The sequence below is a fragment of the Myxocyprinus asiaticus genome, chromosome 14 (assembly GCF_019703515.2).
Source record: "Myxocyprinus asiaticus isolate MX2 ecotype Aquarium Trade chromosome 14, UBuf_Myxa_2, whole genome shotgun sequence".
Lineage (NCBI taxonomy): Eukaryota > Metazoa > Chordata > Actinopteri > Cypriniformes > Catostomidae > Myxocyprinus > Myxocyprinus asiaticus.
In genome coordinates, this window is record NC_059357.1 from 35,665,988 (window position 1) to 35,688,603 (window position 22,616).

At 40.1% G+C, this 22,616-nt stretch overlaps 1 protein-coding gene across 2 annotated transcripts in view; it reads right to left on the reverse strand.

Annotated features, from left to right (window-relative positions):
• LOC127452087 (collagen alpha-1(XI) chain-like) overlaps nt 1–22,616 on the reverse strand; it is a 91,398-nt gene that overhangs the window by 24,616 nt on the left and 44,166 nt on the right. For both annotated transcript variants that reach the window (XM_051717266.1, XM_051717265.1), the window contains 17 exons: nt 21,970–22,032; nt 20,482–20,556; nt 20,121–20,204; nt 18,786–18,842; nt 18,578–18,631; nt 18,404–18,457; nt 17,604–17,657; nt 16,223–16,276; nt 15,988–16,041; nt 14,248–14,292; nt 12,958–13,011; nt 12,787–12,831; nt 4,617–4,670; nt 4,441–4,485; nt 4,003–4,056; nt 2,026–2,070; nt 1,166–1,219 (listed from right to left, as the gene is read on the reverse strand). In XM_051717266.1, coding sequence (XP_051573226.1) covers nt 1,166–1,219; nt 2,026–2,070; nt 4,003–4,056; nt 4,441–4,485; nt 4,617–4,670; nt 12,787–12,831; nt 12,958–13,011; nt 14,248–14,292; nt 15,988–16,041; nt 16,223–16,276; nt 17,604–17,657; nt 18,404–18,457; nt 18,578–18,631; nt 18,786–18,842; nt 20,121–20,204; nt 20,482–20,556; nt 21,970–22,032 — 945 coding nt within the window. The remainder of the gene's footprint in view (nt 1–1,165; nt 1,220–2,025; nt 2,071–4,002; nt 4,057–4,440; nt 4,486–4,616; nt 4,671–12,786; nt 12,832–12,957; nt 13,012–14,247; nt 14,293–15,987; nt 16,042–16,222; nt 16,277–17,603; nt 17,658–18,403; nt 18,458–18,577; nt 18,632–18,785; nt 18,843–20,120; nt 20,205–20,481; nt 20,557–21,969; nt 22,033–22,616) is intronic.

Genomic DNA, 22,616 nt, shown 5'->3' on the forward strand with positions numbered 1-22,616 from the left:
ATCAAAGACTACAGCCTTCTGTATGAACTATTCCTGAATGTGAAGATGATGAAAATCCTCAAAACTGGACCAATAAACAACATCATGATAAATGGAGAAAAAATTTAAGTCGTCAATGAATTCATTGTACTTGGTTCAACAATCATTGTTCACGGAAGCAGCAGTCAAGAAATCAAACAGCGTATTGAATTAGGTAAATCTGCTGCAAAAGACCTATTTAAAGTTTTCAAAAGCAAAGACGTCACTTTGAAGACGAAGGTGCGTCTAACCGAAGTCAAGGTCTTTTCAGTCACCTCATACACTTGTGAAAGTTGGACTTCAAATTGTGGTGTTGGCAAAGAATACTGAAGATACCATGGACTGCCAGAAAAACGAACAAATCACTCCTAGAAGAAATACAACCAGAATGTTCCTTAGAAGCTAGGATGGCAAGACTTCGACTTTCATACTTAAGACAGGTCATCAGGAAAGACAAATCACTAGAAAAGTACATCATGTTTGGTAAAGTCAAGGGTCAGCGAAAATGAGGCAAACCCTCAATGCGATGGATTGACACAATAGCCACAAAAATGGAAACACACAACAACAATCAGGAAATTGGTGAAGGACCAGGCAACATTTTGTTCTGTTGCACATAGGGTCACCATGAGACGCAGACGACTCGATCGCAATTAACACACCAATACTTTTAAAAGAGTGGCTTGACTGTAGTGTGACTACTTTAAAATATGAGTTATTGTTAGCTTGAGAAGCAACAATTATGAAGTAACTTTCCGTTCACTGGACAGAATATCGACATGCTGTAGATGATAATAATGTGGATGACACCATCATAGTAAGTTATGTGCTAGTAGGTTTGCCAAGTTCGACAAACAATAAGTCATTTTTATATACTTTGACCACTTTCTGAAAGGCATCACAAACCTTCACTCAAAATGCCCAGACAGGTTTCGTTTTCTTTCTTTTTGCTGTTTCTACTGTCCATCATGAGCTCTTCACCCTGTCAAGGTTTTTTCCATGGAGAATTAAAGTGATCTACCTTAGCCTGTCAGCTGCCATTTATCCACAGTCGGACTGTCAATCAAAAAGTCTGCTGCACAAAACCAAATGTCTTTGAGAGTCTTTGGAGCTAACCAGACAACTTGTGATCTTAAATCACTCTCACCTTCACTCCACGAGGCCCAGGATATCCAACAGGCCCCTGTGCTCCCGTTAAACCCTGAATAAAAGAAAAAAAGACAATAAGCGTGTTTACATGCACAACAATACACTGAATCTGCACAAAAATCTGCTTATTCTAAAAATAGACAATGCAAAAAAATGTGTACATGAGATTTGAAATTATTGGATTTTTCTCTGATTTTGCCACCACAATGTAAACAATCACACATGGAAGCCACCAGAATGCCAGTAAAGGCGTTTACAATCTGTGTAATGGGCAAAAATCTATTAAACAGTTTACAGTGTCCCTAGTAAAAGAACATTGTTTAAGGCATTTACATGACTTTACACACTGTCAGATTATAAAGCATAATGGCTAATGGAAGTAAGATTATGCATGAAAACGCACTCAATGTCACTTAAGTGTACATACAGTGAAGGGAAGTATTGCACTATCAATGCCCTGCCATTCATCTGCGATTGAACTATTACAGTCCATGTGTGCAGACGACAATACATTTTCATGAATGCTCTGTGGTAGTCACGTAACATGTGCATTCAGCGATGAAAATGAAACAATGACCACACAATGCCAATGGTTTGATTCAAATGCACAATTACTGTGATAGCTTGCATGCATAAAAGCTCGCCGTTATGCTTTGTGAATGGTGATAATTCAGCTACTGCAGCTGGAGCGGCTGTAACAAAAGGCTGGAGGGAGACAGAGGGGACTGCGAACAGAGGGCCGCTTTTCTGTGCCCTGCCGCATTTAGACTCTTGGCACTCTGTATTTCCTCTTCAGATTTTACAGCTTATTCAGGTCAGTGGATCAGCCGTGTGTGAGTGTGTTTAATTGTAACCCACCTGGTGTCCCTTTTCCCCGGGGGGTCCCTCTCTTCCAGGATGACCCTGTGATTTGAACAGAATAAGCAGGTGTTAGCATGACAGCGGGCTGATTAGGGGACATCCTGTTTCTGTGAGAGAGCTAATGAACCAGCATGAAAGGCCAGATCTGGTCTAAGGACTCTGTAACATCGCTTTTTCAGTAATCTCTGCAGGAGCTGGACTGATAAATTATGCTGTAAAAATGTATTGGGAACGTTTGTGGTTTTAGCATGAGTCACAGATAACATTTGGCCAGTGTGTATTTCCACTAGGGATGGGCGGATCAATCCTAAAGTATCGATACTTCCGATACTGATGTTGTATCAAAAATATCGATCCTCACCATAAAATATCGATTCTAAAAAAAAATTAAACTAGGGATATTATTATTTGGTTACCATGAACATGAACAATAATCACAAGCTTCAAAATTAAATAAAAAGGATTAGGCTATAATAGCAAATACTTGTGCAGGATAGGAACTATTTCTTCTTCTGCTCATCTTAACATGCATAAATGCTAAAAGACACAAGCAGACAAGCGCCTGCACCGTCACAAGACTCATTCAAACAAGAGGAATCAGTGCCTTGTAGAGGTAATGATAGAAAATCAGAGAAACAGCTTCTTCTGGAGTAAATTCAAGCTAAAATAACAACATATCCAAAGGTGACATTTCTTATAATGAGTTTGTGTGTAATTGTTGTTGATAAGTAATTAAAAAAATAGTTAACCATGGTTTTACTAAAATAATATTGTAATAACCATGTTTTTTTGGGGGGGCTGAAACCATGGTTTTACTACAGTAATATTGTAGTAACAACCATGGTTAATTGTGTGGTAACTATGGTTTAACTAAATCCCATGGTTAAACTATAGTTACTGTACCATGGTTAATTTTTGTAAGGGTAAACAAAACAGAAGTCTAATCATTTTCTGTTTAGGCTCACAAATGTAAAAAAAGAAAAGAAAAAAAAAGACTTGAATTATGACTAAAAATAATATTTGAAAATACCCATTTTATCCCAAGAAATAAAAATCAAAATAAATAAATAAAAAAAAAAAAAAAATTAATAGAAGTATCAGCATTGGTATCGGTATCGACGATATTGAACTTGAAATTATTGGTATCGGATCGAAAAGAAAATAAGTGGTATTGCCCATCCCTAATGTCCACATGCTCCATAGTGCTCCCTGCTGGATGGTTAGGACATTAAAAAAGTCCACTGTCCTGTGATAGGTCAGAATGTTGGGAATGGAATACTAACATACTGCATACTGTACACCAAGGTCTGAAATTAAGGAGGGCAAAAATGCCACAAAATGAATGAGCGTTACACTTATATAGCAAAAAAATGCCCCTGAAATTCAAAATGTGGGGTCAAAAAAATGTCCCGATAAAGAATCTCTCTCTCTCTTTTATATGAACAGTAACATCTGATATAGTTCTTATAATTCTATTCTAACCTAGTTATACACATTATCACAAAAAATATTTGATGGCAATTTAAGTTTATGGAGGTAATAGATTCTCAGTCATTTCGATTATATTGAAGTATTTGAATAAAAGAATATATTTTTATATGTTTAAAAAAAAGGCCCCTGAAAATCAAACCGAGGGGGCAATTATTGCCCCTTTATGGAAAAGTTAATTTCTGACACTGCAGTATACACTGAATACTGCCTAATATATTTTTTAAATAGTATGTGAAATAGTATGCATTATAAAACCTAAACATTTCTAACAGTAGTATGCTACATTTTTGTCACATGACCTTATTATGAGCATGTTTAGTAGAGCTGTTCAGCCATGACATCAATTTGTAAAGTAGGTGACCCGGAAGGCTAATTCGCTATGGGTTCCCTCTGGAATTTCCTATAGGGTTTTTATAATGGGGTTTGCTATAAGAGTGGTATGGTATTCTAAATAAAGCCATTGTTTTGGAGAACAATACTTACTAGAGGACCATCAATCCCGGGAAATCCCAGCATTCCAGTTTTCCCTTGAGAGCCCTGTTTGGAAACAGAAAACACACACACATCATCAGATCAATAGTGAACTCCCACTGATCCAAGACACAAAACAAACCCTCCTAGACCCAGCATGCCCAGCTTGTTAACTGCAATCAATATCCATAATCTTTAATATTCTCAGGCACATTTGAGAAAAGACGTGTCTATCCATCTATATCAGTGTGTGTGTGTGTGTGTGTGTGTGTGTGTGTGTGTGTGTGTGTGTGTGTGTGTGTGTGTGGATTTTTACTATTGATTATCTGTTAGCTTCCTATGGAGATCTAAATAAAAGCACACAGAGTAGGACATTTACTCAACTATACTCAACACTTTTTCACTGATACTCACAGATCAGCGCTTTAATACTGAAATATACCTGCTTACCTTCTCTCCTGGCAGGCCAATAGGCCCCTGCGGACCAGGGAAGCCCTTGAAAGAACAAACATTTTATCAAGGTTATGTGATAAATATCTGTTAGATACAGAGAATGTGACAGTGTACATTTGTTTAGCTGGTATGGCTTCATTAGGCAGTTCTGGAGTGAAAGAGGATGTATGTACCTGCATGCCTGGGTTCCCCTGTTGACCCGGAGGGCCAGGTTCACCCGACGGCCCCTACAAAAAGGTAAAGAATGAGAGTCATTTCTTTTGCCTGATGATAATCATTATTTTGTAAAGGTTTATGTTCCTACTTTAGTTTGGAAGTTTGGAAGTAATTTTAGTATGAGTAAAATGGACATATTGGGCAATTTCATATTTTTCTTTTCTTTTCCCAGAAAAAAAACAGGGCACTTTGTAGTGTTAGTACAATAAAAAAGAGCAAAAGATCAGCATTACGTGTTTAATTGATGCTGTATCTATGTACTATGTATATACCTGCTAAATAAGTAGTATTTTCTGGCAAGCTTTATAGCTCTTTGTTATCAACAGTGCACAAAGTGAGTACAAACTAAATTGTCACAGACGATCATTTCAGCTCATCAAACAGTTTATAAAAACAGCTGTGTGCCTGCAATGGAAGTCTAAGGGGACACATACCAATTGACTTGCCCCATAGACTTCTATTGTGAACAGAAGACTATAGACTTATAAGTAGATTTCTGTGAACAAGTTGTTTTGCAAATTGTGGTCCAAAATTAAACTGTAATAAACAAAAAATATTTTGATAGTAATGCACTTACTATAAAAGTCTATGGGGCAAAGTATCTACTGTACAGTATATAGATGTGGTGATGTGGCCGTGGTCGAGCGACATCTTTGGAGAGCGAGGCCGGGAGAGGAATAACGGTAAGGATTGACACCTATGGGAAATCACCTCTAACAGCTGTTTTGTGTTGCAGTGAGAGCTGGAGGGGGATAAAAGGGCAGTCCAAACCACCCGGAGAGAGAGAGATGCACGCAGCAGTTTTGATGTGTGCATTCAGTTGCATTATGCTGAAAAGAAAACAGTGTGTGAAGATACTGGAAAGTATTAAAAATAAAGATTTACTTTGGATTGTTTGCCCGGCTCCCGCTTTCTCCTTCACAACAGAGCAAGAGACTTGTCACTGTGGTGCTGAAACTAGGGATTAGGAGGAAGAAACGGCGTCATGGAGTCCTCGCCGCTGGTCGAAGTAATCAAGACCCTCGCAGGCATACACCAAGCCCAACATCAGGCTCTGCTTGAGCTACGTGTGGAACAGGAGCAGTGGTTCCAGGCACTGTTCCAGGCTCAAGCAGAGGACCGGCAGGTGCTACGGAGCTTTGTACACCAGGAGGGGGGTCTTCAGCCGCAACCCCGAACCCACCCATGGCCGTGCTGCATGTAATGCTGACCAGGATGGAACTTCAGGATGACCCGGAGACTTTTATCGAACTCTTTGAGCGAACGGCCAAAGCGCAGAAGTGGTCGAGCACCCAGTGGGCGGTCCGCCTACTGCCGCAGTTGTCTGGGGAAACCCAGCTCGCAGCTCAACAACTTCCAGCGGCCAACCTCCTGGTGTACGAGGACTTGAGGAAGGCCATCCTGCAACAGGCTGCCCCCAATCGAGCAGGAGCGTACCGGATACCTGTGAGTATTAGAGGGGTACATACCTAGCCTTGGTGGATTCAGGTTGTAATCAAACCTCCATTCACTAAAGCTTGGTTCAATCTGAGGCTTTGGATATGAGCCGGCAGGTGTAGGTAAGGTGTGTGCACAGGGATATTCAAAATGACCCTGTAGTGACAGTCATTATTCAGTTTCAGGGACAAAAGCATAGTGTCGAGGCTGCGGTTAGTCCCCGCCTCTCCCATCCACTAATCTTGGATTAGTGTGTGAATGGGTCCTGCAACAAAACGTATCGGTGTGTGGTGTGTGATTCGCTGGCTGGGGAGGCGGTGCCAGGGTTGTCCATGTCAGCTCCACTTCAGGAGGACGTAAGGGAGGGGGAAGACTCGGCTTCCCCAGCCCTTAGAGAATTCCCTGCAGGGGATTTCCCTCTGGAGCAGATGCGAAACAAGACCCTTCGGCACGCCTTTGATCAAGTTAAAGTGATCGATTTGGAGAACAATACAAACACCTCCAGCCAGACATTGCACTCGCATACCCGTATTTTTCAATTATTAAGGATCGGTTGTATCGAGTGACGCAGGACACTCAGACAAAGGAGGATACAACCCAATTATTAATACCATGGAGCAGTCAGGAAATGTTATTCCAGCTCATAATCAGATGGCGGGTCACTTAGGGCAGGAAAAGACACTGAACGCATTCGCGGGGATGTTTGCAGGTGGTGTGTGGCACGTTGTGAATGTCAGCAGGTGAATCCGTCAGCCACCTCAAGAGCGCCATTGTGCCTCCTTCCATTAATCGAGGTCCCCTATGAAAGAATTGGTATGGACCTCGTCAGGCCATCTGAGCGGATGGCTTGCGGACATCACTTTGTATTGGTTCTAGTGGACTATGCAATGCGATATCTGGAAGCAGTGCCTCTGCGCAACATTTCAGCACAAAGTGTTGCGGAAGCACTCTTCAGAATAATCTCCTGAGTGGGGATTCTGAAAAAAATCCTCACTGATCAGGGCACTACATTTATGTCACGCACACTACACGAACTGTACGAATTATTGAGGATTAAATCAATTTGGACCACCTCCAAACAGACGGCTCGGTCGAACGATTTAATCAGACCCTGAAGAATATGATTCGTAACTTTGTGCACCAGGACGCTCGAAACTGGGACAAGTGGCTCGAGCCCCTATTATTTGCAGTACAAGAGGTCCCACAAGCCTCCACGGGGTTGTCCCCATTTGAATTATTGTACAGGCATCAACTGCGTGGCATGCTTGACATCCTACGGGAAAATTTGGAGGGACCTTCAAACAGCAAAAACGAAATTCAATACGTTCTTGACTTGAGAGCAAAACTGCACACACTGGGGCAATTAACACATGAAAATTTGCTCCAGGCTCAAGAACATCAAAGCCGGCTGTATAATAGGGGGTACTTGGCTATGGGAATTTATACCAGGAGATAAAGTCCTTGTATTGCTCCCCACATTGTGTTTGTCCTGCGTTTTTGAATATTTGGACTCCCTTATTTGCTTTGATATGTCTTCTCTTACCTACCTTGGACATACCCTGGATTATCTACATACTTTATCAGCTGAATTTGCCATCTGAATTTGCTTCGGCTCTTTCTATTAACTGTGCATATCACTGCCGCTGGCCGCCAACCTCCGCAATTCTCTGCTGTACCTCCCCGCATAGTTGGTGAGTGAGTCTCCACTCTCTCGTTTAACTGTTGTGGACAGTATTTGGGTGGTGGGCTACCTCCCACTTCTCAAATCACTGGTAAAGTCTCTGTGTCTTGCTGGTGTTGTACAAATGGTGACAGAGCGTATCAACTCCTGTGCACAGTAGCAATTACATTGCACAACACTTAGTGATGTCATGCTTCCACTGCTGTTCATCGTTGATCTAACTTTGGACTCAAAACATTCACCCCTGGCCTGCCTAGAGCGGCTGCTCTAGGCTTGTTGATTGGCTACATCCTTGTCATGGCCCTTAGCTATTCGCTGCTGCAACTGCGCTGCTTGAATTCTCGCCCCCGGCACGATACGGCTACATACTGCCTCTGTAAAGTGCTTGGGATTACCCGACGGCTGCACTACATCCATCGATCTCCTCATCACTATCTCTCATCTCACTGCTCGTTGCCTTCTGCTATCCCCTCTATCTGGCCAAATCGTATGGATACTTGTTATTCTATGTTGCCTGCTGCTCATCGTGGGAGAAATTATAGCTCCCTAACAGCTATTCCATGTGAACCGCCTCACCAACACTGATCTATGTGTCGTGATGGTTTACATCCTGCCATTGCTCTGTTTAAATGTCAGTCCCTTACAGAAAAGACCACACTGCTCTGCACCACAATAACTGATAAAAACCTAGATATACTGCTGCTTACTGAAACATGGCAAATTCCCAATGACTATTTCCACATGAATCTGCTAACTCCCCCTGGATACAACTACCTGGTTAAACCTTGCCTGATTTCCAGGGGTGGTGGTCTGGCTGCTGTCTATTGCAACAGCTTACATACTAACATACAGACTTGTATGAGATTAGCTCCTTTGAATACCTGGTTTTTAAAGTTATTGGTCCATCATCACTCCTTGTTGTTCTTGTGTATCGCCAACCCAAAATCTTTGTCTAATTTCTTCAGTGATCTGAATGAGCTGTAAACTCTAACTTGTGCCATGTGTTCATCTGTATTGTTAGTTGATGATTCCAACATACACTATATTGCCAAAAGTATTCGCTCATCTGCCTTCAGACGCATATGAACTTAAGTGACATCCCATTCTTAATCCATAGGGTTTAATATGACGTCGGCCCACCCTTTGCAGCTATAACAGCTTCAACTCTTCTGGGAAGGCTTTCCACAAGGTTTAGGAGTGTGTTTATGGGAATTTTTGACCATTCTTCCAGAAGCGCATTTGTGAGGTCAGACACTGATGTTGGACGAGAAGGCCTGGCTCGCAGTCTTCGCTCTAATTCATCCCAAAGGTGCTCTGTCGGGTTGGGGTCAGGACTCTGTGCAGGCCAGTCAAGTTCTTCCACACCAAACTCGCTCATCCATGTCTTTATGGACCTTGCTTTGTGCACTGGTGCGCAGTCATGTTGGAACAGGAAGGGGCCATCCCCAAACTGTTCCCACAAAGTTGGGAGCATGGAATTGTCCAAAATCTCTTGGTATGCTGAAGCATTCAGAGTTCCTTTCACTGGAACTAAGGGGCCAAGCCCAGCTCCTGAAAAACAACCCCACACCAGAATCCCCCCTCCACCAAACTTCACAGTTGGCACAATGCAGTCAGACAAGTACTGTTCTCCTGGCAACCACCAAACCCAGACTCGTCCATCAGATTGCCAGATGGAGAAGCGTGATTTGTCACTCCAGAGAACGCGTCTCCACTGCTCTAGAGTCCAGTGGCGGCGTGCTTTAGACCACTGCATCCGACGCTTTGCATTGCACTTGGTGATGTATGGCTTGGATGCAGCTGCTCGGCCATGGAAACCCATTCCATGAAGCTCTCTACGCATTGTTCTTGAGCTAATCTGAAGGCCACATGAACTTTGGAGGTCTGTAGCGATTGACTCTGCAGAAAGTTGGCGACCTCTGCGCATTATACGCCTCAGCGTCCGCTGACCCCGCTCTGTCATTTTACGTGGCCTACCACTTCGTAGCTGAGTTGCTGTCATTCCCAATCACTTCCACTTTGTTATAATACCACTGACAGTTGACTGTGGAATATTTAGTAGCGAGGAAATTTCATGACTGGACTTGTTGCACAGGTGGCATCCTATCACAGTACCATGCTGGAATTCACTGAGCTCCTGAGAGCGGCCCATTCTTTCACAAATGTTTGTAGAAGCAGTCTGCATGCCTAGGTGCTTCATTTTACACACCTGTGGCCATGGAAGTGATTGGAACACCTGAATGCAATTATTTGGATGGGTAAGCGAATACTTTTGGCAATATAGTGTACATGTAGATATTGACTGCGCTGCTGCCCATGAGCTCATATTACAATTTAGTACAACATATTGACTTTCCTACACACTATCATGGCTACACTCTAGACCTAGTCTTTACTGATGGTTTAAGTAATGTCTCTGTGCTCGGCTTTCAGATTGGACTGTCTGATCATTCACATATTGAACGAAGTTGTGAAACTCTTCTCCCCAGGTCTTGTCTGAAATCCATTATAACCTACCGCAACTTTAAATCTATTGATCCTGTATCCTTTTCTGCATCAGTACAAACATCATACCTTACAGATATTACTGAACTTACCTGTCCCACTGACATCCTCACTAGATACAATACATCCATTTCTAATGCCCTTGATTTACATGCCCCACTTGAGAGTAGACTTGTCCCCTCCACTCACTCGTCTCCCTGGTTTACACTTGAACTTCTCTGAAAGCTGCAGGACGCCGCCTTGAGGGTCTCTTTAAGAAAACTGGTTTAACTGTTCACTCATCTGCCTACAATGACCTTATGCAGACATACAAATCTGCATTAATTGCTGCACGCTCGGCATATTTTTCTTCCATTATCAATAATACCACTTCCAGACCCAAAACACACTTTTCCACTGTTAACAAACTCACTAACCCACCTGTCTCTGTTATTTCGGATTGTGCTAAGCTCTGTCAGTCAATTCTTCACTTTCAAAATAAAATTAATTCACTATACAAACTTTTCCCTCCTATTGTATCTCCAGACGCACCACAGGATTTCCTCACTGACCTCATGATTGGCTAATTTCTGACTGCAGTTACTGAGTTAATCAAGAAATCTAATTCTACTTCCTGTCAGTTAGACCCAACCCCCACCGCCCTGCTTAAACATTGTCTGTCTGCCATCTCCCTCCTCATCAACAGACTTCTTAGTACTGGTATTGTCCCTCTAGAACTAAAAACTGCAGCTGTCACCCCAGTTTAAAAAAAGCCTGGGCTAGACCCTTCTGACCTTAAAAATTACCGTCTTATTTCAAATCTCCCTTTTCTGTCCAAATTGATGGAAAAAATGGTTGTCTCTCAGCTACAACCCTATCTGGCCTCACACAATCTTTTTGAGTGTTTTCAATCTGGTTTTCGTCCACTCCATAGCACAGAGACTGCACTCATTAGAGTCATTAATGATCATCTAATGGCCGCACACTCTGGTGCCCTCACTATTCTTGTTCTCTTAGATCTCAGTTCTGCATTTGGCACTATCTCACACAGCATACTAATTTCTCACCTCTCTGCTACTGGCATTTCTAGTACTGTACTATCCTGGTTCAATTCTTATCTCTCTGACCGTCAACACTACATCTTCGTAAGTCAAAATCTACTACAGCTCCTGTTTCTCAAGGAGTCCCTCAGGGTTCTGTTCTTGGTCCACTGCTCTTCATCCCTTATATGCTTCCTCTGGGGCTTCTTCTGGGTCACATCATCCGCCGGCACGAACTCAACTTTCACTGTTATGCTGATGACACACAGCTTTACATGTATATCAGTTCAAAACCCACTGCCCCCTTACCCACAAGCTCCTTATTTGCATGTATCAATGACATCAATACCTGGATGACCAATAATTTTCTCAAACTTAACACTGACAAAACTGATGTATTTTTAGTTGGTCCCACAAATCTTACATCTCACTACTCTGGTCAGTCTGTTGATATTGATGGTGTCCTGGTCAGACCCTCCTCTTCAGTCAGAAACCTCTGCATTATTTTTGATTCTTCACTTTCCTTCCTCCCTCACATCTCTTCTCTCACAAAAGCTGCTTTCTTTCACCTCCGTAATATTGCCAGACTATGCCCCATTCTCAATATAAAAGATGCAAAGACTCTTGTTCACGCTTTCATCACTTCACGAATCGACTACTGTAACACCCTCTTTTCTGGTCTCCCCATTAAAATAATCAATAAACTGCAATACATTCAGAATTCAGCAGCTCAGGTTCTCACTTATTCCAAGAAATAATCTCACATCACCCCCATTTTACGAAGACTGCACTGGCTACCTGTCTCTTACCACATTCAGTATAAATTACTCCTCACAACATTTAAAGTTCTACATGGTCTTTCCCCTCCTTAATTCACAGATCTTATTCATCCATACACACCATCTCTCTCACTCAGGTCTTCTGACTCCAGTTTACTACTCATCCCACGTTACAAGCTAACATCACTGGGTGGCAGGGCTTTTAGCACTACTGCTACTCCAACATTATGAAACTCTACCTCACAATCCCTCTGTGACCTCAACACCATACATGATTTCAAAACCCACCTCAAAACATATCTCTTTGCCCTATGTCATTCTGACTCATAATTGATCTGTTCTCCAGTTTTTGTTTTTTTGTTTTGTTTTTTGCTACTTGTAAAGCGACACTGAGTTTGTAGAAAGATACTATATTAAATAAACGTATTATTATTATTATTATTATTATTATTATAATTGAACACACCATGTCAGTTGAATAGATACAGACTCAATTTGCTTAGGGTAATTCCATAGTTCTTAAGAGTTTTGTTACCCTGTCTGCCAGTGCTACAGACACTCAATGGATTATTTCTCAGTGGTTATATCTGGCAACGTCTGACATGTTGTTTTAAATGATCTCACTAAACCCCCATGCTCTTTTTGGAATATATTTGTCTGCAGACATTGTGTAATATGTGGATGGAAAATCTCATAGTCGACCCACCAAGTTGCCTTTTGCCCCTTGAACACCATCCACGCCTCGAATTCCCTAGAAGCAAAACAAAAGGTTCAGTTAGACAAAGTCAAAACTGTCAATAATAGCATGGCACCTTTGTGCATGGTGTGCATGCAAACTACCCATTACATAAATGTGATTGATGGGCAATTGTCTTACCTGCTGCCCAGGTGGACCAGGTGGCCCTTTTGGCCCCACAAGTCCTCTTGGCCCCTGTAAAGAAAAACAATCACAAACAAATCATAAACTCCCATTAACCTAATCAAGGTTAAGTTTGTTAATGGTCGAATAGCAGTATACAGGTGGTACACTACAGGTGTTATGAGAGTTATGGACATTTGTTGGTGTTGGTATATGTACAAGGGTGTTTGTGTACATCTATACACCTGTATTAGTGTGCCCTGATGTAAATAGGTGTATATACATCCACTTTTCAACAGATTTTCCTTCACGACCCAAATTTTCAAGTAGCGACTCACCCCAGTACCATAATTGTTTATTATAGTAAACAAAATTTGTCCTTAAAATCAAACATTGAAATGTATTAATATAACCATGTACAGCATAGGTCTAATAATATACAATATTATTAACACAACATAGGCTGAATTGGAAAATGTAAAACATTTTAAGAGCAAAAACAACAGTAGAGGTGCATTTTAACCGTGAACCCATTATTAATGCCTAATATTAATTAAAAGCTTCTATCAAATGACAAATTAATTTGTACCAAAATACTGTAGACTGGAAACACAGCCTTTGACAGTAACAACAAAAGATACAGTATAAGAAGCGTTTTCTCCTCCCTTTAAAAAAATTATGAGCTTATTTATTTTGCTATCCTACTGTAACTATGCAAGAATATATGGTTAGTTACTTAATTACTTGCATTTACCATTGTTTAATCCCTACCCTACATCCTTTTGTTTGGGTCACAACTCACCAGTTGAGAACCACTGCTCTAGTATGTGTGTGTGTGTGTGTGTGTGTGTGTTTGCACGGTTGCCATGTGTGTTTTGTTTTTGTCAGCCTTGGTCTTTGTACGCCGGCCAAGCCACCTGTTCCAGAGCCACATCTGTGATCTCCAGGGAAGTGATTGATATGGAAACATAATCATGCAGGCCAGGATTTCATCTCTTTCCTTCACCAATCTCCCAGCTCATCTATCTCCATCCCCACATTTATCTCTCTCTCTCTCCTCTCCGAGCTCTGCAGGCAACGCTCTGTAAAAGCGCTCACTCTGTGCTAAGTCCCTCACTGCTCTGGGTGATCCATTTAAACTGCCCGGGCCCCAATGGATCACAACTCACCTGCCGAGACTTAAATGGAGATTGAACCACCGTTAATCAGGCTGTGCCAAGCAGGGACACAGGGCTGCCCCTGGGGTGTCAATGATCTGAATGTGTGTATATGCATGTCTGTCTGTCTGTGTTGGGTCGTGTCACTCACAGATTCTCCTGCTTGTCCTCTTGGTCCAACAGGTCCATCCGAACCCTGGAATAGAAAACATCAATCAGCATTCCAGAACTTGCACCAGTTGTGTTCGAAACCTTAAAATTGCTGCCTTCACAGGCAGTATACAAAGGTAGAAAGGCACCAAGGCACATCTGAATCAAAAGTTTGTGTAACATCATGTATACTCAGATGCCTTCATGTGGTTCAGCGGTTGCTGGAAAGAATAAAATGGCGTCTGACAGAGTAGTTGAAAGTAAATTAACTCATAAATGTCAATTTTTAATTAGCCCTTTTCATATTTATGGGTTTTGGAATGCAGAAGTAAATTAAAGTGGGGTACATTTCAATAGCAGTGAATATTATTTTTGCAGCCTAAAAAAAATTACACGACTTTCCAAAAGTGTAACATTATTACCCTGGCATTAATGCAAAAATAAACCAAAAACAAATAAACACAAATTGTCAACACAGTTGCTGAGGGAGTCAGAAGAATGCAAAATTATATATATATATATATATATATATATATATATATATATATATATATATAAATAAAAATAATTTTATGGTAACACTTTACAATAAGGTCCCATTTGTTAACAACAATTAGTTAACATTAACTAACAATGAACAATACATTTACAGCATTTATTAATCTCGGTTAATGTTCATTTCAACATGTAGTAATACATTTTTTAAATCAAAAGTTGAATTTGTAAACATTAGTTAATGCACTATGAACTAACATGAATTAACAATGAACAATTGTATTTGTATTAACTAACGTTAATAAAGATAAATAAATGCTGTAAAAAATATATTTTGCATTGTGAGTTCACAATACCTAATGCATTAACTAATGTTAACGAATTAAACCTTATGGTAAAGTGTAACCAAAATGATTAATAATTAATATATATTTATTTATTTTTCTTCTCACTCCATCAGCTGTAATTGAAAACACGTCGCAGCTGTTGACTTTTTATTTTATTAATGCCAGAGTAATGTAACACAAAAGTTATGTTATAAATATATATTAAATCATTACAAAATTTAAAAAACTTTGCTTGATTTACGCTGCAAAACAAGCCGGAAAAGCATCATTAAAGTCTGTGAAAACAGTCCAATTTTCCCAACGTGTGATTCAGTTTTTTACTGAGAAATAAGCATTGTAGTCATTAAATATTGAATCACTTGAATTTGCTCTAGATCATTAGAGATGACGTTATGGTTCCTTACAAATCGGTAGAAATTGTCCAATTCACTAACTAGGCAACAAGGCAGGTAGGTTTATTATCCGAGAGTCAGTCTTTAGTCCGTAAGGCAGGATGTCAGAAGAGATATATATGCAAAAATATTCCCATTCGCTCTCATTCTCGAAAGCTGTGATCAATGTGAATCGCTGCTGCATACATTTTCAACTCTGCATAATTTGAACATCCCACTCAGTGTGCAGCTTGTCTCTTGCATGCGATTCGTGAGTACACACCTGGGGCAGTGCAGGGGATCATTAAACAGATTAATAGTAATCTGATAAAAGATTAATTTAGGGAGTTGCACCAAGCTCCAAAGAACAAAAAAGAAAAGAAGAATCCCCTGCTGAAAAGACTAACTTAGACCAGTGTGAATTTCCATGCTGTTCCATGCTGGTAAGTGCTGGTTTAGAGCTTGTATACTGTACAAGATTTGCTGGTGACTATTTATTCTGGTTTTTTTCAGCAGGGTCTGAATTACCTTGTCACCGGTCTCTCCAGCTGGACCATTGGGTCCCGGTTTTCCTCTGTCTCCCTGAGAAATGTTCAGATGAGAATTACATATGAGACACAGCACACAATGTAAAGTCTAAATTAGATCAGAGAGCCTATTAAAGTCAAAGCAGAGCGTTTATACACATCTAAATGAGGCACTACCAACTGCGCAGTAAACAGACTGTGTGATTTGATTAAGCAGGTCTGTGTTCTCTACTCACTCTGTGTCCTTTGTTCCCTGGAAGACCAGGTAGTCCATCAAAGCCCCTGTCACCCTGCAAAAGAGACAGAGATCCATGATCTAAGATCGACAAAACACCCTTTTCAAACACACGCTCTCCCAGTCCACTTCATTAACTAAACTTAACTAAGGACCTTCCTCAAAGTCATTTGCTTTGCTTCGAACACACAGATGCAAGCAGCGACTATGGGGCAGAGGTGTGTGTGGCATGTGGCAGAGTTTGACAGGCCACCTCAGAGGAACCTTCCCATCTGCTCTGAGTCTCAGCCCGCATCCGGTTCTGGGATTTGGAGAGACACAGGAGGACCTCGTGCTTCCTCATCAAACACACTCCTGTTGTGCTAAATAACTCTGCATGATTTACTTACTGACGGGTCCCACAGCTGGACAGGACTGAAAGCTCACTATTGTCAGTGTACACAATACAACACGACCCGCAACAGAAAACCACTCCTTTAATGACTGAAACTATTAGGATTAAATTCTGCATGTTCCCATTTAAAGGCATAGTTCACCCAAAAATGAAAATTCTGTCATCATTTGTTCACTCTCATGTTGTTCCAAACCCATATGACTTTCTTTCTTTCGTGAAACACATTAGGAAGAATGTTCGAGGCTGACAGCCTCGATCACCATTCACTTTCACTGTTTGGAAAAAGGTCAGATTCTGTCAAAAATCTCCCTTTTGTGCTTCTCGGAAGAAAGAACGTCATACAGGTGCTATATGGAACAACCTGGGTGAGTAAATGATGACAGAATTGTAATTTTTGGGTGAACTATCCTTGTACTGTAGTAGGTTTTTTATGAGACTCCAGTGGTTTAATATATGTCTTCAGGAGCGATGCAATCACTTTGGATGAGAAACAGCTCAATATTTCAATCCTTTTTTACTACAAAAAAGTGTGAAAGTGTTGATTTATAATAAAAAAACGTAACACTTAAATTACTTAAATATTGTTCTGTTTCTCTCCTGTTTCTTTCATCATATCGCTTCTGAAGACATGGATTTAACCACTGGAGTTGTATGGATTACTTTTATGCTGCCTATATGTGAATTTTCGAGCTTCAAAGTTCTGGTCACCATTCACTTGCATTGTATGGACCTACAGAGCTGAAATATTCTTCTAAAAATTCTTCTTTATTTGTGTTCTGCAGAAGAAAGAAAGTCATACACATCTGGGATGGCATGAGGGTGAGTAAATGATTTTTGAGTGAACTATCCCTTTAAATATTTTTACAAATCTCTAACCCTAAGTATGAGCAATAGTAATACTGCTGCTGAAGCAGCTGATGCATATGGTCAAATACGGTCACATTCCTTATTAGTTTGTCTATCTTAATGGGACTATATGGTGACTCACCTTTGCTCCTGTCTCTCCAGGAGCCCCTCGACCTCCATCTGCCCCTGACCGGCCCTGCAAGGTCAAACATAGAACACCACTCTAACATCATATTAAATGCATGGCTGTGCACTACTTATGCAATATTCATGAACAGAAAACTTCACAGCACATCGATACAGAGCCTGTTTACATATTACCCAGTTCATTTTATATTCATGGCGATTTATTTAAGATAAATGGATCACACTAGACCTCTGATATACAATACTACTGATTGTCTTTACACCGTTCAAAAATAGGGTTGTAATGCTCAGTCTTATAATAAACCGCTGACTGTCGTCTCAAATGCCTGGCTAAATGAATATCATTTCTGACAAGCTTTATAGCTATTTTTCATAAACTACTAGAAATTGTACAGTCAGCATTCACAGTGACATCTGTGAATGCTGTATGTCTTCCATGTTACAGTAATCAGAATTGTTATTCTAACCAGCGGCGGGTGTGACCAGCGACAAGCGTTACGACATTTTGTCAAACACTTGGTTTTTAATTTCTGCGGCGGCGTCCTGTGTTGCCCCACCAACTGTGAAATCTCGTTGGTCCAAAATCCAGCTTCTCATAACAGTTCATTAAACATCAAATATGTTCAAATTGTCTGTGATTCTGCCGTGTTAAACAGCAGTTTAGCGACAGACAGATTGCTTGTCGCTGCAATCTGGAATCGCATTATATCTGGTTAAGATACAGCGAAAATTGGGGATCAAAGAAAATTCAGAATGTGCCACTGGTTGTAAAAAGGTTTTGATGTTCAATCTTACCCTCTTCCCTGGTTTTCCATTAAGACCTGGAGGACCTGGCAACCCATGTGGACCCTTAAAAGAGAGGATTAAGATGGTGATAGAGATGGTGAGTCCACTGCACACTGGCTGAGAGGGTTTCTAAAGGTTGCTGAATGTACAGTAAAAAGGAAATATAAAAGGAAATATCTTCACCAGATGCCCACTCTCTCCACTGTCTCCTTTTAGTCCACTTGGACCAGGAAGACCCTGGAAACAAACATACAATGTTTATTGTTTTATAGAAAGAGACTGTTTACTGAAGCCAACAATCCCAAAAATTCTGAATTTGAAGCAGAGCACATAGGTTGTGTTGAAAAAAGTAAAAAGTCTGAAATTAAATTAAATGAAAAAGATTCCTTACCATTGGGCCTGGCCTCCCTGTGAGACCTAATGGACCTGGAGGGCCCTTCAGTGATAGCTAGAAGCAAAGAAAAAAAGACAGACAACAAAAACTTTCAGATTCCTCCTCATCCTGAATGTGCATTTGTACTTTATTATTATCCAAAAAGTCTAAAAATTGCATCCATAATCAAACCTGACTTAAAGGTGCATTCAGTAATTTTTTCCTCATTAAAAAAGCTGTACTTCTTAAGAAATGAATTGTAATTTTGAAACATATGTATAAAATCATGACCACTCACACTCCAGTCACATCAGTATCCTAATAAAAAGCTGATTTATTCTACATGGAGAGGGTCTGCTCATGGGGGCTGCCATTTTAGAATCACATGCCCAGCTGAATACTACTTGCTTAATCTCAGTAACCATCCTGTTATTTGACACTTTCACTCATTGATTAAATTAATAACGGCTTACTGTGAATTTTTACATTGGCATCTGTAACTGAAAACTATTGCATTTGAATGATGCTGCATTCAGGCCACTAGGTGTCAGTGTAAGTCCAAGATGACAAGAACAAAAACTTACTGACAGCCAATGCAATAATAATATAGTACTGTTTCACATGTTCTGAAGAAAATGTAAGTGGTGCTTGCTGATGCAAAATCCGCTGTGACAATTCTAAGGTGTTGTTGGTGGTTGCCAGGGATGTTGCTATTTGGTTTCTAAAGCCCAAAGTATACTTCAGTCAGATGCAAACGCCGAGCGTGCGTGTACAGGACACGTGGCTCAAATGTCGTCATTTTCACGTGTATGCGCCTGGAATTGTTTGCAATAATTAGTGGGTCCACAAGATGGCAACACTCACATTTGAACAGTTGCTGTCATGAAGAAGCGCTAAAAGATGTAATTGCCAGTAAACAACAGGAGATGAATGTGGAAACAACAACAGTGGATTTACACATCAAGAGCAATTGTGCGAACATTTTTGGTGGCCCAAGTCAAAAGATCCCACCCCAGGTTAACACTCTGGTGCCTTGATATAGCTTGGTCACTTTTTCAATGTAAATCTGTGGAATTTGTTGCCTTTTTTATCATCTGTTTGATCACTTAGAAAACTAATAGAACAGCTCTCCTCAACAAGTTGGACGATTCAGGCATCATTAATGTCTGTAGGACAAACGGTGTGGGACAAGTTACAAATCAAGCTGCTTAAATCTCTTAAGTACTGTATGAGCAATAGTATTAGTGATGTTTGCCTTAGCAAACCTCAATGATTATACAGCACTGCTGAATGAATAAAGGGCACAGATGTAGGTCAGTTACATTCAAGTGTCAGAGATAGTTTAGGTCTTACTTTGGTCTGTTGTAAGATGGCTTGAGCCTGTGCCTCTTGAGCAGATACCACAGGTCCCTTCTGAGAGTCTCCTCCATAATGGAACTGAGAGTGAAAGAGAGATTTCTCATTAAATATTCTTTAAATTATCTATCCATTACAGGGAGCTTTTAAAATGTTTAGTACACAAATTAATAGAGATATACTGCATGTCATTAAGTCTGATAATATCACAGCTCCACCATGTGGCCAAAATGTTTCATTGTCACCAAGGCCCCATGTTTTGTAATGTAAAATTTAAATAATTTTCCTCTGGCAAACAAGTCTCAATAATGAGTGTGCAAGTGGTTTAAATGTGTTTCTGCAGCAATTGTCATCTTACGGGTAACATCAACAAAGTGCCTGGAGGACCAGGTATCCCATCAGCACCAGGGAGGCCTGGACGTCCCTCTGGTCCCTTGTGGGATAACAAACAATTGTTAAACAATTTACTATTAGAGTATTTCTAAATGGGTATTCATGCACTGTGTCAGTAAAACGTATTATACAAAACAACTACAGCAACTCTCGTCATTCCCATCAAGTATGTCATTCTCTGGCTATTGCCTACACTGGGAAAAAACATTTTCTTAATCAGTATTTTTTACCTGTATTATCTAAACATCCTTAAAATAAGATTAATTTTATGAGAGGGAAAATGTCCAAAAATGAAAATTCTCTCATCATTTATTCACCCTCACGCTATCCCAGATGTATATGACTTTATTTCTTCTGCTGAAACTAAGATTTTTAGAAGAATATTTCAGCTCTGAAGGTCCTTTCAATAAAAGTGAATGGTGACCAGACCTTTCAAGCTCCAAAAATCACATAAAGGAAACATAAATGTAATCCATACAACTCCAGTGGTTAAATATATGTATGGACCTACAGAGATGAAATATTCTTCTAAAAATCTTCATTTGTGTTTAGAAGAAGAAAGAATATCATACAGATCTGGAATGGCATGAGGGAGAGTAAATGATGAGAGCATTTTCATTTTAGGGTGAACTATCCCTTTAATATCTTAATAAATTTTGCCTCTCAGCAAATGTATCTTATTTGAAGGATGATTAAATATTTTTATAGGAAAACAAGTCAAAAATACTGATAGAAAGTTATTTTTTGCAGTGTAACAATCAGCTTGCTTCCTGAATGCACTATAACACCTAATAATATTTTAATGCATTGCCCATTTTAAAGTGTACTGTGCTGTGTAAAATATTTTAAAGCTCAGCTAATCAAATATGTTAGTCACCAGTCCTCTCTGAAAAGCTCTTCAGTCTTCAAAAATAAAGATAAAACCTCCGGCTTGAATATGTTTTCTCTTTAGACATACAAGGCCAAGAAGGACTTATATCTCAAGTGGATGTGCTTTCTCAAACTAGCTTGATGTTTTACTAAAACTCAACTCTTTTGTGAAGCTGACACAGATGAGAAGTTAATGCAAAACCCGCCAGAGGCGTTAAACTGAACAGAAACAAAATAATAATCTATCTTTATCCTCACTGTCAAAGGTAAATTATTAATTCAGACTTTTTACAGCAGTCTGTCTCACCCTACTAAGGGAACGTGTATAAGGAGTGAGTCACCCTACAGGAACAGACACACTGTCCAGAGCAAATTAGGTCAAACTGTGAGATGAGTCATGGCTTCCTGATGCTTAAGGTCTCAGTAGAGGTCGGGGGTCCCTTAGAGCTGCTCATATGAGTCATATTTTATGTTTGTTGCATTTGTACATGAGTTCAGTATGTCTCTGTGGATTTGTCCTGTTTGTCCTACACTCGAGGTTCATGCTGGGTCACATGGGTCATGTGAGAATGGGAACACTCACCCTATCACCTGGGTCTCCACTGGGTCCTGGGGGACCTGTGATGCCAGCAATTCCTGGAAGACCCTGAGAAATAAACACACACACACATTCAAATCTGATTAAATTATTAATAAACCAATTAAAATGATTGTGTGTTATGTATTTATTTGGTATGTTTGGTCAAGGAATAATTTTGCCAGACATCACTTACTGTTAACAATAAACATATCCAAATGTACTGTACATAAGTATATATATATAAAATAGAAAATAATAAACACTCCCAGCATTCATAAACTTTCATTTGCATCTCCATCACATCTATATATATATAGTTGTGCTCAAAATTTTGCATACCCTGGCAGAAATTGTGAAATTTTTGCATTGCTTTTGAAAATATGACTGATCATGCAAAAAAACTGTCTTTTATTTAAGGATAGTGATCATATGAAGCCATTTATTATCACGTAGTTGTTTGGCTCCTTTTTAAATAATAATGGTAACAGAAATCACCCAAATGGCCCTGATCAAAAGTTTACATACCCTTGAATGTTTGGCCTTGTTACAGACACACAAGGTGACACACACAGGTTTAAATGGCAATTAAAGGTTAATTTCCCACACCTGTGGCTTTTTAAATTGCAATTAGTGTCTGTGTATAAATAGTC